The sequence below is a fragment of the Oryctolagus cuniculus genome, chromosome 1, assembly GCF_051225735.1.
Source record: "Oryctolagus cuniculus isolate XC-2025 breed Fujian yellow rabbit chromosome 1, ASM5122573v1, whole genome shotgun sequence".
In the NCBI taxonomy this organism is placed as follows: Eukaryota; Metazoa; Chordata; class Mammalia; order Lagomorpha; family Leporidae; genus Oryctolagus; species Oryctolagus cuniculus.
Window position 1 is genome coordinate 4,911,255 of NC_142867.1, and position 16,458 is coordinate 4,927,712.

The window sequence follows — 16,458 nt, forward strand, 5'->3', positions numbered from 1 at the left end:
CTTCAGATCGGCTCAGCTCTGGCCGTTGCAGCCATGTGGGAAATGAACCAGGGGATGGAAGACTTCTCTCTCTCTGCCTCTGCCTATCTGTAGCTCTGCCTTTCAAATAAATATATAAATAAATCTTTAAAAAAAAATTTATGGGGGCCGGCGCCGTGGCTCACTTGGTTAATCCTCTGCCCGCGGCACTGGCATCCCATATGGACGCCGGTTCTAGTTCCGGTTGCTCCTCTTCCAGTCCAGCTCTCTGCTGTGGCCCGGGAGGGCAGTAGAGGATGGTCCAAATGCTTGGGCCCCTGCACCCGCATGGGAAACCAGGAGGAAGCACCTGGCTTCGGATCAGTGCAGCACCGGCCGTTGTGGCTATTTGGGGAGTGAACCAATGGAAGGAAGATCTTTCTCTCTGTTTCTCTTTCTCTCACTGTCTGTAACTCTACATGTCAAATAAATAATTATGTATGTCGGGGATGGTATTGTGGCGTAAGGGGTTAAGCTGCCACCTAAGATGCCAGCATCTCATACGTGCACCGGTTCCAGTCCCAGCTGCTGCGCTTGTAATCCAGCTCCCTACTAATGTTTCTGGGAAAGCAGCTGAAGATAGCCTAGGTCCTGGGAGCCCTGCACCCACATTGGGAACCTGACTAAAGCCCCTGACTTCAGCCTGGCCCTGCCCCGGCCCTTGTGGCCTTTTGGGGATTGAACCAGTGAATGGAAAATCTTTCTCTGTGTCTCTCCGTCTCTCTGTAACTCTATCTTTCAGATAAAAAAAAAAAAGAATTATATATTTAAAATGTAGCACTCATGTGAGTATTCATAGCAATATTACTCATAATAGCCAAAAGGCAGAAACAGCTGAAAGGTAGATAAACAAAAGATGATCTTTCTGCACAATGGAATATTAGTCAGCCATGAAAAGGGGTGAAACACGGAGCCGTGTGTCACCACGGACGCACCTTGAGGACACTGTGCTGAGTGAGGGAAGTGTTTTGTGACTTCTCCCAAAATGTCTGAACAGGCTAATCTTTGAAGACAGCAGATCAGCAGCTGCCGGGGCTGGGGGGAGGGAGCAATGGGAGAGACTGCAGATGGTATCAGGTTTCTTCTTGGATGTTGGGATTGTTCTGGAATTCGGTAGTGGCGCTGACTGCTCAACCTGGTAAATGTGCTCAGATTCACCGAATCGTATTGAAAACGGTGAAGACTCAGAGTTAACAGAAGTAACGGGCTGAAGTGTGCTCCCATCACGCCGCTGTTTCTCCTCCGCATCAGAGCGCTGTGTGTGTTTGGACATGCTTGTGGCCAGAGTGTGTGCATCAGGCCCACGTGCTGGACTTCCTAAACGGTCACGTCCCTAGGCAGGCCCTGGTCATGTTGCCTTAGCACGTTTTGTTTAGTCATATGCCTACTGTTGAGGGCTTGGGCTGTTTCCAGGACTTTGTGATTATTGGTAATGGTAAGCCTTATTTTCAGTGTTTTATAGATTTTAAAATAATTCTGCTGCCTCTACTATGCCAGGCACTTCAGAAGTACTTTATAAATATTTATTGGGTTGGCTGTGCTTGCTGGACAATTGGACAAGTGCAGGTTAGCTATAATTGCCTGTTGTTCCATTGTTTCAAACAAGATAATAACCCTTAAATTATGCACCTTTCAGTAAGAGTGGTACATTTTATTATTTTTTTAAATTAATTTTTTTGACAGAGTTAGACAGTGAGAGAGACAGAGAGAAATGTCTTCCTTTTCCTTTGGTTCACCCCCCAAATGGCTGCTACAGCTGGTGTGTTGCGGCCGGGGCGCTGCGCCGATCCGCAGGCAGGAGCCAGGTGCTTCCCCTGGTCTCCCATGCGGGTGCAGGGCCCAAGCACTTGGGCCATCCTCCACTGCTCTCCCGGGCCACAGCAGAGAGCTGGACTGGAAGAGGAGCAACTGGAACAGAATCCGGCGCCCCGACCGGGACTAGAACCCAGGGTGCCAGCGCTGGAGGCGGAAGATTAGCCAAGTGAGTTGTGGCGCTGGCCAAGAGCGGCACATTTTAAGTTTGTCAGCCCTCTGTGTACTTTTTTCCAGATGTAAAGTAGTTTGCTTGCCTTTTCTAATCACAAAGGTAATCACTGCTGAGTATCAGGATTCTGGTATGGCCCTTATCTTCTAGAGATCTCACAGAGCCCCACACTGGGAAGGAGTGGCTTCTTATCTCTCTGCCACTGTCTTCATCATCCCCATTCATCTTGAATGACCATCCTTTGAGAGTCCTGGGATGCCATTGTCTTCTTATCTGGAGATCGGGTCCCTCTTGTTTGCAAATAAGGAGGAGGAACAGAGTGCTGACCAGAGCGGCACCCTGAGTTCCAAACTGTGTTCTTCCCCCACTCTCCTTTTCTCTTGCCTTGAGACTTTCTGTGTACTTTTCCATGACCCATTTCAAGTTTGTCTGTCACGTGGCTCTTTTGCCGACTGGAAGGCGTGGACTTCAGGCCTCTTTCTCTTCCCTTTGTTGTCCCGCCCGCCGGTCACTAGGCTGATCTCCTTTCCCTTTTGTACCGTCTGCCCTGCAAGCCTCGACATGGCCGTTCTGTTTCTGAAGCTAACATAGCTGACCTATGCCTGGCTTTCCCCTTCAGTTATTTTTCAAAGAACAAGGAAGATCTCAAACCCTGTGTATCCTCTGAAACCCTCTTATTCAGCTCACAGCTAACTTCAGAGTCAGAGCGAGAGCCCAGGAGACTCCTGGGCCTTCCTGGTGTCACTGGAGGGAAGGCCGTGGAAGCCGTGGGAAAAATCAGGGGTGAGACAGAGTGGAGTGCAAGGCTTTACTGGGGACAGGGCATCCATCAGGACGGAAGGGACAGAGAGCGCCCAGCCGCTCGGACCGGGGAGAGCGAGGTTACATGGTTGAATGGAGAGAATACACCTGGGCAGGCCAGGCGGGCGGCTCAGCAAAGAGCAGAGAGCTGAGTGCCGGTCTGTTTGGACTTCCTAGGTTTTTAGGGCAGTCTGTTTACCCGCCGCCCCCTGTCCTCCAGGACAAAGAATGGAGAGTCCTGGTGGGAGGGTTTGTTGGGTGAGAATTAGTAAATTCTTCCCCAGATTTGCTGGCAGATTAGGAGGGCTTCCCTTAGGGTCTGTGAAAGTTTTATTGCCCTGTGTTATCAGGTCAGGTGGCCCCTTTGGTCCTGAGAGAGAATTCTCCCTGGAGCTTTCCTGGGGGAAGGGCTGGGTCACCTGGGAGGTCATCAGGGTCTGGGCAGGACTTTGAAGTGCAGGATGCTGGGCTTCTGGAGCTCCCACAGTGGGTGCTGGGCTTCAGGCCTGTCCCGCACACAGAGGGTAGATTTCTGACTTCCTGCCTAACACTGGTGCTGGCGCAGCCTCCTTGCCAGCTGTCCTCCGGCCCTCGGTTCTCTTGTGGATGGCTGGCAGCTTGTGCCCATGTCGCTCGCAGCCGTGCAGGGATATGGACCAGAGACAGGAAATGAATGGTGGCGCGGACCGAGAGCAGGTGCTTTTCCCGGGGCTGCAGATGCATGTCCGGGAGGCGGGCCACTGCTTTTCCTGACGGATGCTGATGGCTGAAATGTTTTCATCTCGGGACTGGGCAGCGATCTGTTGGACGACAGCCCACCTGTCAGAGGCCATTGCTTCAGCCTTCTTGTCCTTGCTCTCCTCCATGGATTTTAAGCCCAAAGTCGACTTCCTACCCTTTCTTTCCCCGCTGATTCAAGACTTCTGCAGAAAGTCTGTTCTGGGGTCGTCGCTGCTGGGTGGGCTTGAAGCAGACAGATTAGGATGTGGAGGGTGGAAGGTGGTGGGGCTCCTTTCTGCTGTTTAACTGAGCTGGGGCTTAAGGAAGCAACCCTCACTGCGAATGATGTAGTGGGCACGCAGCTTTCTGCCTCAGAGCCCTGCCTGTCTAAATTCCCAGGGACAGTGCCATAGTGTGGGGAAAGTGAAATCGGAATTCTGGGCTGGTTTTGCATCTGCTGGTTGGTTTTTCCTCTGTTAGAATTAAATAGTTATAAAAGAATGCAACAATAAAATAACCGCGCAGCCCTAAACAGCAGCCACAGGGAACTCGTCCCAGGGGAGCTCTGCTTCCTCCTAGCGGTCCTGGAGGGGAGAGGGGTCACCTTGAGGAGACCGAGGCCCCAGGGGGTGGACTAAGAGGGCCAGCAGCTGTGCAGGGCTGAGCTCAGACCCAGACTTGTCTCTTTGCCCTTGCCTGTGCTGGCCAGAGCACCCCACCCCCCACCCCCCACCCCGGGGAGCCTTGTGCTATGCTCCGCCTCCCCTGGCTGGCTGTGCTCCGCCTCCCCTGGGCTTTGCCCCGCCTCCCCTGGATGGCTGTGCTTGTGTCCTTTGAGAAGCCTTTAGCTTCCTTTTGTTTCCCCTTCCCCAGCTGCACCTGCCACGGTGCCTGGGGTCTACCAGCAGGGTTTATTTATTTGTTTGCTGAGACATCTTGGTCCTTGTCTGTCTTACACAATTACCTTTGGCCTGTGTTCTCTTTTTGCTTTTATTTCCCCTCTGGATTGGCTCTCCTTGAAGGTTGTAGTGAAGGTAAAGCCAGTGCTGCCCAAGGTGTGGAGAAGTGGAGAGAGGAGCTGAGGTTCCCAGCAGGGCTGCTCCCGCACTGCTGGGCTGCCTTCAGCGTGTTCGAGCCAGGGACCCAGTAAGGTGTCTTGCCTTCGTCAGGTGCCTGTGTTTCTGCAAGTGGAGCAGGTTAACTTTGGATCCAGGCTCAGCCCCTCTCCCTGAGGAGGTCAGCGCACTGATACCCGGAAGCAGGAAGGAGGCCAAGGGTGAGGCCGCCGGGAAGAGGGTGTGGTGAAGGCAGAGGGAGGCTCTGATGGAAACCGCTGCCTGTCCCCAGAGACGGGCCTTCCCTCGACTGCCGCTCCATCTGGCTTCAGGCCTGCGCCCATTCTCCTGTCCCAGTATTTTGAGATCCGCAGCTTCTTTCCAAAACGGAGTCCGAGTCTGAGCCAGCTCGTCAGGCGGGGTCTCACGGCAAGAGAGGAAGGGGCTTCTGTTGCCTAGCACATGGTGCTAGGTTCAGGGGGAATACACGGTTACCGGCGTCAAGCTGACCTGTGTGAAACTAGTATCAATTATAATCTTAACAATACCAGTTACAATCTTAACAGTTTCAATTATAATTTTTAAAAAGATTTATTTATATAGTTGAAAGAGTTACACAGAGAGAGGAGAGGAAAAGAGAGAGAGAGAGAGAGGTCTTCCATCTGCTGGTTCACTCCCCAATTGGCCGCAATGGCTGGAGCTGTGCTTATCTGAAGCCAGGAGCCTCCTCCGAGCCTCCCATGTGGGTGCTGGGACCCAAGGACTTGGGCCATCTTCTGCTTTCCCAGGCCATGGCAGAGAGCTGGATCTGAAGTGAAGCAGCCGGGATATGAACCGGTACCCATATGGGATGAGGGCACTGCAGGTGGTGGCTTTACCATTACGCCACAGTGCCGGCCTCTCAATTACAATTTTGACATGAATCCAGGTATTGGCTGAAATCATGTGTAGGACACAGATTACAGTTCTATCATTAACCCAGGTGCAGCCTCTCCCTCCCAGACTCGAGCAGTCGTGCTAGGGGGTTTCTGTGCTCTGCCAGGTGTGATGTAGTGGACTGTTGTTGTCTGAGTGTTCTAGATCCTAGTTTCAGACCAGAGTCTCATGGTGTGTGTTGGAGGGTGCTTCCTCAAGATGGAGTCTCAAGTGCTCCAAAATGGAGCCCCTGCTGTCAAGGTGTTACTTCAAGGCCTAGATTTTAGCTTTGACCTCATACAAAGGGGTCCCTGGCCTGGCCCCTCCTCTTCTCAGGGCTGGGGCGTGCAGGCGCCCTCCCCTCCTTGGGATGTGTTTGCTGATCCGAGCACAGGTCCTCAGGTCTTGTCCATTCACTGCCTCTGGCCTGGAGCCCATTCTGTTGTCAGCACCCTTGTTACCAGGTACTGATTAATAAATTTGGAATATTAATAAGCCTTGGGGGTTCTTGCCACGAATTCAGAGAGGAATTCTGAACACTGGCACAAATGAATGAGGCAGCATGATAAGTTTTAAGCTTCTTCTTTAGTGAGAGAAATGCATACGAGAGTGAGGGCCTACCTAAGAAAGAGGGAAATCTGGGTTCGTGCTGAGCTCCAGGAGCCAGCTGCGTGGAGGAGCGTGCAGGCCAGGAAGCACAGGGCGGTGCCCGAAGGCACGGGGCCGCTAGGGCCCGCAATGGCAAAAAAGGCAAAAGGCCAAAAAGGGCTGGGCCCACTGTGTCCTAGGCCTTTACTCCACTTCCAAAGGGGAGTGGTTAATTGGCCTGATTGGCAGGTGGGCACACAGGTGCGGCCAGGTAGGGGCATGAGGTCACGCAAGGGCACGGTGAAGGCGTGGTCTTGCAGCTCAGCAGCCTGGTCGATTTTATCCTGTGTGCCTGCCTACAGCACCCTGAGCCCAGCCCTCCTGCCAGCCAGTGCTTCTGCCTTCCCAGCATGCCGAGCTCCTGGCAGTCCCGGGAGGGTCCCTGGCAGCAGAACATGGACCCACTCAGAGCTCTGCAAAGTGCTCCTGAATTCATTCAGCTGTAGAGACCAGGAGATGGCCTGAGGCTGTCCACCCCGGCCCACGGTGCCCGGATGCTGAGTCTTCCTCAAGGACTCCCCAGAACCGTCTCTCTTACTTGGACGCGGAGGCTTCTTGGCCCTGGTCTAGCTAGGCCTCTCCGGGCTGCCCTGCCGGAGGAACTCTGCTCAGAAGTCAGCGTCTGTCCCCTCCTCCTGGGCCTTCTGCGCTTGGCTGGGCTCCCCGTGGAGGCCACAGTGAGAACATCTGGCGCCCACACACACTCAGCTGGCTGAGGAGCCGGGAAGCCTTTTGTTCCCTTTTCTGCCTCCCACCTCCCCTCCCATCTCAGCTGCGCACACGCCTCCGATAGGAGTGTGAGAAGTGGAATGTGCATAGCGCAGTCGGTGCCTGTGGACTCCGACTCGGGGGTGTCCCCTCCCTTTACGGAGCTGCAGGAGGAGGATCTCCAGTCACCTGGCGCTCGGAGAGAGGGCTGCATTTGCTGTCTGCATCACCTCATGGAGCCCCGGGCTGCTGTGGGGCAGGGGCTTGAGCATTTGCCTCTGAGGGGGTGGGGAGGTGTGTGCCACCAAGGTCCTGCCTCGGGGCAGGGCAGCTGACAGCCTCCAGTTCGTCCCCTTCCTGGAGACCCCTGTGGCCCACCCCAGGCTCTGGGCAGCCCTCAGAGGCCCATCTCCCAGCCTGCCCTGGACTCAGCGCTGCCCTCCCAGAATGACAGGCCAGACCAGTCTGTCAGGGCGCGGAATGCCAAGTCTTCCAGACCTTCTCCCCTCGCTGGGAACTGCTCCTGTCCACCAGGGCGGCGCCCTGCATTGGTCCGGGTGTTAGATATTCTGAGCGACACGTCTAGCTAAGGCGGAGCGGAGGACAGCACATGCCCGCCCGCGAAACAGGAGCAGCCCTTCTGGGCCTGGTGCCAGCTTTCCTTGGCGCTCAGTTCTGCAGTTTCAGGCTTGGCCTCTTTTCTTAGCTAATCAGTTCTCCATCCGTGAGCTCCTTCCTCCCAGGTCGGAAAAGGTGAGGCGTCGTCTCCCGTCAGCAGAGCGAAGGTTCCCGAGGGTGTGGTTTCGCAGGAGGCTTGCGGGAGGTGTTTTCTCCCCGCAGGCTCCTTGGTTCCACAGCTGTTCCCCCAGTTGGAATTGGCAGGAGAGTGGGGGAAGCAAGCGGGCCCCTGTGCAAAGGTCCCGCGCTCTTGCCAAGCCCCACCAGCAGTAGGCCGAGTTCCAGCCGACTTGGAGCTGAAGGAATGCGGGTTGGTGTGCTTGTCTAGGGTGGGGGGGTGGGGGTGAGGAGGAGGCAGGACCGGAGCTGACGGGGTGGAGGGCATGAAGGGAGACTGAGACAGCGTGGGGAGTGGGGGACTCAGCTCCAAGAGTTGGACAGTGCCGGCTGGGCTGGTGCTTGGGAGGGACCAAGAAAGAAGGGAGACAGAACCAGGGCCAGGCTTCCCCCACTGTGGCATCCGCGCGAGACTTTAGGATATGTTGTGCAAGTCTCGGGATCTCGCCTGCCTCCCCGCCAGGTCTCTTGACACCTCTGGCTCCTCGTCCAGTAGCTGCCACCAAGGGGTGGAGCTGAAGCCCTGGGGCCCTGGGTCTCATGGTTGTCAGGCCTGGAGTGGTCAGTGGCTGGCCCGTAGCTTCAGGTGGCCACTGCATGGCTGGGGGAGAGCCTTGCGTTTGCTCTGTGACTGCTCTGGGCCGTGCTACCTGCTGGAAATGCAGCAGGCCCGCCTGCCTTCTGCCACTAGTGGAGACAGGCAGAGGGCCAGCTCAGTTAACACAGCTGGTGCTGCGAAGGAAAAGGGGGGTGGGCGGGGCAGTAATGAATGTGCCCGGACCCTGCTGGCCCGACCAGGGAGCCTCCCACCCCTGCCCAGTTATCTGCCTCGCACAGCGGGCTGTGGCTGGGTGTGGATCTTGGCAGAACACAGGGAACCTTAGGCAGGTTTCAGAAGGTGCCCGGGCAGGCTTCTCCTTTCCTCCGGCTGGGGTCTGGCTGCGGGCGCTGCCCCTGGACCTGACGAGCCCCTTTCCTTCCTTGGTGTGCCCAGGGCCTTGAGGGAGGCTTCTGTTAACCTGCCCGGGGTGGGGAGGGTTGTCATTGGAGGTGGTGGCGGAAGCGCCCTGAAGTGACAGGGCCTGTTTGAGGTTGAATGAGAAGCTCCCTTGCCTGGCAGTGGGTTGTCGGGTTGTCTGGGGCTCGTCCTTGCCCCGTGTTTGTCGAGCGTTTGCCGAGAGCCCTTAGATTGCCTTCTTCCAGGCTCCCCCTGTTGCCCACAGGAGCTCAGGGAGAGGCAGGTCCTGAGGTGCTGGGGTTGCCGGCTGATAGCCGCGGGGAGTGGGGAACAGGGGGGCCTGGGCTTTGCGTCAGTAGGTTTCCTCTTTGAGGGTCAACCTTCACCTTCCTAACACTGAGGAGGCTGCTGCATGGCCCACGTGGCCCTTGATACCAACTCACCACACTCATCCTCCGATTTTCCAAGAACTGCTGCAGGGCCTGGGACTGGCTGGGGCCTCCGCTGCAGTTGTAGCTGAGTGTTCCAAACCCCGACTGGACCCCTGCCACCCCGTGCCCTGTGTGGGGACAGCCAGGCGTCCTCTGGAGTTGTCTTGGGGTTGTGTGTCTGCTCACGTGCAGGAGGTGGCCACGGAGTTTGTTTGGAGGGATCCAATGAGATCTGGCTGTTGGACTGGGGCCCGTGTAATGATTTTGAGTAACTCAAGTGTTTTTGTATACACAAATCCCCCTAAAAATTTGCCTGGGGCCCCACACATGCTGGGGCAGCCCTACCCATCAGGCCCCCAGCTTTGCCTAACAGCTCTGGGCCCGAGCAGAGGAGAGGATAAGGGCCCATTGTCTGTCCCCAGGCCTGAATGGCACTTTGTTTTCTGCATTTGCTGCTGCTGCTGCTGCCCCCGCTGCCTGCCGCAGTTCTGAGTTTCCTGTCCCGTGAGAAATCCGTTCCCACCAGCCGGCACGGTGCTGCACGGAATCTCCTGGCAGGGTGCTTTGAGCCAGCTGGGGCCTTGCGTTGTTTGCTGCTGGGGCAGTAACTGTGCAGCTGTCAGAAGGCTCCTTCCCCACCAAGAGACCTAAGCTACCAGGGGAAGGGGAAACCCCTTTGATGCCATTGACCAAGGGGCTGGGTGGCAGGGATCCAGGCCGCCTGTGAGTTGGCAGGCAGGCAGTGGGGGTAGGAACTGGTGAGAAGGCTGCTCACCCTGCCCCAGGGTGGCCTGAGGCTGGGCAGAGTGGGAGGTGATAGTCTGTGCCCCCTCTTCCCAAGCCACGCACGCCTGCCCCGTGGCCCTCTCCAGTGTGGAAGCAGGAAAATGAGCTGGAGAATTAGAGGTGTCTATTGGAGTTGAGGTCAAAGGAACAGAAGAGTGGTGTGGGGCTGGGGGACAAGGGCAGAGCCTGTGTTAGGTTTGGAAGCTCAGGAAGCAACCACTGAGCGTGAGCTCCCACGCCCTTTAAGGCTGTCAGTCAAGCAGAGCGCTGAGGCCAGCCTTGCCCCACGGGGTCACAAGGCTCACCTCCCGCCCCTCACCTCGCTCACTGTGCACCTCTGCAGCACGGCAGGCACACTGCCCTGGACCAGTGGTTCTCAACCTGGGGTCCCTAGGCCCTTGCAAGCCCTTAAGACCCACGCTAGGGGGTCCGGGGATCAAGGTGACCTTCGTGACAACACTGACAGGTTCCTTGTCATTTGCAGTGGTACAAAGCAGTGATGGCAGGAGGCCAGTGTCTACAAGAATCAGGGTAGTGGCCCCACTGCGTGCGGCCCAGGGCCCTCCCCTTGCACGGCTCAGAAGAGCCAGCTTCATTCAAGAGTGGCCTTGATGAGGTGATGAAAACACTTCATTGTGTCAGCTCTACGCTGGCTTCCTTGTTCTTACCACCTGTGGACTAACATGGGTAGCACCACACCGCAGTGGCTGTCGCCTCTGCATATAGTAAATAAATAAATAAAATCTCTTAAAAAATTTGAGAGGTAGAAAGAGAGAGCTCCCATCTGCTGGTTCACTCCCCAAACCCACACGACAGCCAGGGCTGTGCCAGGCCAAGGCAGGAGCTGGGAACTCAGTTCCGGTCTTGTACGTGTGCAGCAGGGACCCAAGCATCTCAGGCATACATGCTGCCTCCCAGAGTCGGCACTGGCATCGAAGCTTGAACCCAGGCACGCTCATGGGATGTGGCCGTCCTGAGCACAGCCTTTTTTTTTTTTTTTTTTTTAATTTCTTTACAAGGTAGAATTAGAGAGAGGAGAGGCAGAGAAAGTGAGAGAGGCCTTCCGTGTGCTGATTCAATCCCCAAATGGCCACAACTGCCAGAGTTGGGCCAATCCGAAGCCAGGAGGCAGGAGCTTCCTCCGGGTCTCCCACGTGGGTGCAGAGGCCCAAGCACTTGGGCCATCCTCCACTGCTCTCCCAGGCCATCAGCAGGGGGCTGGATTGGAAGAAGAGCAGCCGGGACATGAACTGGAGCCCATATGGGATGCTGCACCGCAGGCAGAGGCTTAACCTACTACACCACAGCACCGGCCCCCAAGCAGAGTCTTAACTGCCAAGCCAAACACCTGCCCAGCCAGTGGGTTTTAATATCACAGAGTAGGACAAGTTCTTAGCATCTCAGATTCCATGTCACAATTAATGACTACTAGCTGAGTTTTGGTGTGTTGTCAAAGAATGGCATCCACAACTGAGAATCCTATTAAATATTTCTGCCTTTTGCAAGTACATGTCTAGATGAGTCCAGATTTTCTCATAAACAACACGACGTATCACAGTAGACTGAACACAGCAGCTAAAATATGAGAACCCCACTGTCTTCTATTTGGCTGATTTGCAAAATGTAAAGAGATTTACAAAAAAGTAAACCTCACTTAGTTTTTAAAAAACCTGGCTCTGGGGGCAGGCACTTGAAGGTGTCACGGTTAAGTCACCACTGAGGATGCCTGCATCCCACACGGGAGTGCCCGGGTTTAAATCCTGGCTCTGCTCTGGATTCCAGTTTCCTGGGAGGAAGCCGGTGATCTCTCAATCAGTTGTGTCCTTGCTACTCACCTGGGAGATCTGGATTGAGCTCCCAGCTCCTGGCTTTGGCCTGGCCCAGCTGCAGCTGTTGGAGACATTTGGGGAGAAAACCAACAAAAGGGAGATCTTTGTCTCTCTGCCTTTCAGGTAAAATCAATGAATAAAAATTTAAGGGGCTGGTGCTGTGGCGTAGCGGGTAAAGCTGCCACCTCCAGTGCCAGCATCCCATATGGGTGCCGGTTAGTATCCCAGCTGCTCCACTTCCAATCCAGCTCTCTGCTGTGGCCTGGGAAAGCAGTACATGATGGCCCAAGTCCTTGGGCTCCTACACCCGCATGGGAGACCTGGAAGAAGCTCCTGGATTCAGATTGGCACAGTTCTGGCCGTTGCGGCCATCTGGGGAGTGAACCAGCGGATGGAAAACCTCTCTCCTTCTATCTCTGTGTAACTCTGACTTTCAAATAAATAAGTTTTTTTTTTTAATTTAAAACATAGCTAGGTCTTATAAAATGTTTTGTTGACCCACATTGTGTTTATTATTACTACTTTTATTTCTTAAAAAAATTTTTTTTAAATTTGTTTGAAAGGCAGAGACAGAGAGAGACAGAGAAAGATTATCTGCTAGTTCACTCCCCAAATGCCTGCAACTGCCGGAGCTGCACCAGGCTGAATGCAGGAGCCAGGAGCTCCATCTGGGTCTCCTACATGGGTGACAGGGACCCAAGTACCTGAGCTGTCACCTGCTGCCTCCCAGAATGCACATTAACAGGGAGCTGGAGTCAGAAACACAGCTTGGACTCAAACCCCAGGTGTCCCAAGTGGCATCCTAATGGATGCACCAAATGCTGTCTTTGTTATTTTTAAAAAAGGATTTATTTATTATTTGAAAAGCAGAGTTACAGAGAGGAAGAGGCAGAGAGAGAGGTCGAGAGGTCTTCCTTCTGCTGGTTCACTCCCCAAATGGCCGCAGTCGCCGGAGCAGATCAATCCAAAGCCAGGAGCTTCCTCTGGGTCTCCCATGCAGGTGCAGGGATCCAAGCAGTTGGGCCATCCTCCACTGCTTTCCCAGACCACAGCAGAGAGCTGGATCAGAAGTGGAGCAGCCGAGACTAGAACCAGTACCGAATGGGATGCCGGCACTGCAGGCGGAGGCTTTACCCCTTATGCCACAGCGCCGACTCCTGTCTCTGTTATTTTTAAATTGATCAGTCAGGATGGATGAGGCCCCACATCCCAGGGTGACCCAGCCCTGCATTTACTTTACCTGCAGAAAGCGCCCTTTCCCTACCAGAAGGTTCTCGGAGGTCCAGGATCAGACTCGTCTTCTTGATGACTGAAAAGCACAAGCAACACATTTTTTTTCCTACAAGGATTTTAATTTTTCAAGAAGCTTGAACATGTATCACTTTTTGAAATTTATTTTATGGTAGCTTTGTAGAGATGAAATTCATATACTCTAACATTTGCTCCTTTAAAAGTGAATAATTTAGTAGTTTTTAGTATATTCACAATGCTGTGCAGCCATCTGAATTATCTAATTCCAGAACATTCTTATCACCCAAGAAGGAAACCCTGTGCCCATTAGCAGTCACTTCCCATTCCTCCCACTGCCCGGCCCTCGGCAACCACTAATCTGCTCTCTGTCTATAGATTCGCGAGTTGGAACATCTCATGCATCCAGAATCCTAAATCGAGTGGATTTTGTGTTTGACTTCTTTCGCCTATGTATTTTCTGACAAATTTATTTATGTAAAAGGCAGGGGAGAGAGGGAAAAGGGGAGAAAGAGATTTTTTTAAAAAATATCTATTTTATTTGAAAGGCAGAGTTACAGAGAGAGAGAGAGGGAGAGACAGAGTTTCTATTTGCTAGTTCATTCCCCAAATGGCTGCATACCCCAAATGGCTGGGCCATACTGAAGCTAGGAGTCTGGAGCTATGTCTGGGTCTCCCACCTGGTGGCAAGAGACCAAATGCTTGGGTCATCTTTGTTGCTTTCCCAGGTGCATTAGCAGGGAAATGGATTGGAAGTGGAGTGGCCAGGACTGGAACTGTTGCCCATAAGGGATGCTGGCATTGCAGGTGGTGGCTTAACATGCTGTACCACACACCAGCCCCCATTAGACAGATCTTTTATTCACTGGTTCACTCCCCAAATAGCTGTGACAGCCAAGTCTGGGCCAGGCCACAGCCAGGAGCCAAGAACTCCATCCTGGTCTCACATGGATGACAGGGGCCCAAACGCTTGGGCCATCATCCACTGCCTTCCCAGGCACATTAGCAGGAAGCTGGATCAGGAGTGGAGCAGCTGGGACTTGAACCAGCCCTCCAGGATGGGAAGTTAAAGTTGCAGTGGCAGCTTAACCCACTACATCGCCGCCCCACAGCACTGGTCCCTTGTGTGCTCATTTTTATGGATTCGTACGTTTCTATGTTTGTGGTTGTTGTGTGTATATACATTTATTTATAGGAGTTGAATTGCTGGTTCACATGTAGAACTGCCAGGCTGTTTCCCAAAATGACTGCCCAATTTTATTTTTCCACACATTACATGAGGATTCCAATTTCCCCACATTTTTACCAATATTTGCCATTGCTTTTTTTTTTTTTAAGATTTATTTTATTTATTTGAAAGAGTTACAGAGAGGAGTAGAAACAGAGAGAGAGGTCCTCCATCCGCTGGTTCACTCCCCAGATGGCCTCAATGGCCGGAGCTGCACCGATCTGAAGCCAGGAGCCAGGAGTCTCCTCCGGGTCTCCCACGTGGGTGCAGGGGCCCAAGGACCTGGGCTATCCTCTACTCTCCCAGGCCACAGCAGAGAGCAGGATCAGAAGAGGAGCAGCTGGGACTAGATCTGGCGTCCATATGGAATGACGGCGCTTCAGGCCAGGGCTTTATCCCACTGCGCCACAGCGCCGGCCCCATTGCTTGCTTTTTGATTATCGCACTCTTATGCAATGAAGTAGTACCTCATTGTGGTTTCAATGTACATTTCCCAATGGCTAATGATATTGAAAATTTTTCTGAAGACTAAAATATTTACTTATTTTTAAAAAGATTTATTTATTTATTTGAAAGGCGGAGTTAGAGGAGAGACAGAGAGATCTTCCATCTGCTGGTTCACTCCCCAAATGGCCACAACGGCTGGGGCTGGGCCAGGCCAGGCCATAGCCAGGAGCTCCCGGGTCTCCCACGTGGCTGCAGGGACCCAAGCTTTGGGTCTTCCTTGTCTGCTTTCCCAGGCATATTAGCAGGGAGCTGGATTGGAAGTGGAGCAACAAGGACTGGAACCGGTGCCCATAGGGGATGCCGGCACTGCAGGTGGCCTCTTAACCGCTGTGCCACAGCACTGGCCCCCGAGATTTTTTATTTAAATGCTGAGAGGGAGAAAAAAAAAAAGTAGAGTGAGATCTTCCATCCACCAGTTCACTTTCTAAATGGTTGCTACAGCTGGTGCTGGGTCAGGCTGCAGCCAGGAGCCAGGAACTCTACTGCCTCCCAGATGCGTTAGCAGGGACCTGGTGGGAAGCTGAGAACTAAGGACTAGACTGGCACTTGATATGGGAGGCAGGCGTCCCAGGCCATGGCTTAACCTGTCGCACCACAACCCCTGCCTTTGATATTGAACATCTTTTCACGTGCTTATCGACCATTTGTATATTTTCCTTAGAGAAAAGCCTACTAAGATCCTTTGCTTAAGGGCTAATATTCGGCATAGCCATTGAGACCCCCATTTAGGCTGTCTACATGACGTATTAGAGTGTCGAGCTGCGTCTTGGCTCTGCTTCCCATTCTGGCTTCCCACTAACGTGTACCCTGAGAAATAGCAGAAAATAACTGCAGTACTTGGGTGCCTGCCACTCGCGAAGCTTGGACTGAGTTCCTGACCCAGCCGTGGCTGTTGCAGGCATTTGGGGAGCAAATGAGAGATCTCTATCTTTCTTTGCCTTTCAAATAATTAATTAAAAAAGAAAAAGATCCTTTGCTTGTTTTTTTCCCCTTTGCTTTTAAATTGGATTGTCTTTTTCTTGTTGAACTGTGAAAGTTCTTTGTCTCTTCTGGATACAAGATCCTTATCAGGTATATGATTTGCAAAATCTTTTTCCCATTCTGTAGATTATCTTTTCATTTTGTGATTCTCATGCAAGTATAAGCTTTTTATTTTTATGAAATCAATTCATCTTTTCCTTTTGATTTCTTGTACTTTCGGTGTCATTTCTAACGCCGACCTAACCTAACCTAAAGCCACAAAGATTTTTGTTTTCTTCTAAGAGTTTTAAAGTTTTAGTCCTTAAATTTAGGTTTTGATTTCTTGTGTGTTCATTTCTGCAAGAAGAAGGTGGGGAGCCGGGGGCAGAGGCGGGGAGGAGGGCAAGGTCATGCTTTCCCATGGGGTGTCCAGTTGTTCTGGCGCCGTCTGTTGAGTTGTCCTGTGAGCCCAAGGGCTGGTGTCTGGGCTCTCAGTTGTACCCCCTGTCTGCATGTCTGTGTGTCAGCCCCACACCACTGTGCTAGCCAGTGTTGCAAACAGGAAGTGTGAGTTCTCCAACTTTGTTCTTTTATTTATTTTTTAAAAGATTTGTATTTGTTTATTTGAGAGGCAGTGTTACAGAGGGAGAGACAGAGAGAAAGGTCTTTCATCCGCTGGTTCACTTCCCAAATGGCTGTAACGGCTGGAGCTGGGCCAATCCAAAGCCAGGAGCCAGGAGCTTCCTCCAGGTCTCCCACATGCACACAGGGGCCCAAGCTCTTGGGCCAACTTCCACTGCTTTCCCAGGCCATAAGCAGAGAGCTGGAGTGGCAGAGGAGCAGCTGGGACATGGGCTGCCGGCGCTG

At 53.1% G+C, this 16,458-nt stretch overlaps 1 protein-coding gene across 5 annotated transcripts in view; it reads left to right on the forward strand.

The window, feature by feature from the left end:
* PC (pyruvate carboxylase) overlaps positions 1–16,458 on the forward strand; it is a 97,095-nt gene that overhangs the window by 29,397 nt on the left and 51,240 nt on the right. Inside the window, exon 1 of one of the 5 annotated variants that reach the window (XM_051830868.3) lies at positions 7,696–7,837. The exons of the other annotated variants lie outside the window; for them this stretch is intronic. Within the exon in view, the coding sequence (XP_051686828.1) occupies positions 7,832–7,837 (6 nt within the window). The 5' untranslated portion in view covers positions 7,696–7,831. Of the gene's footprint in view, positions 1–7,695; positions 7,838–16,458 lie in introns of those variants that run through there. 5 annotated transcript variants of the gene reach the window in all.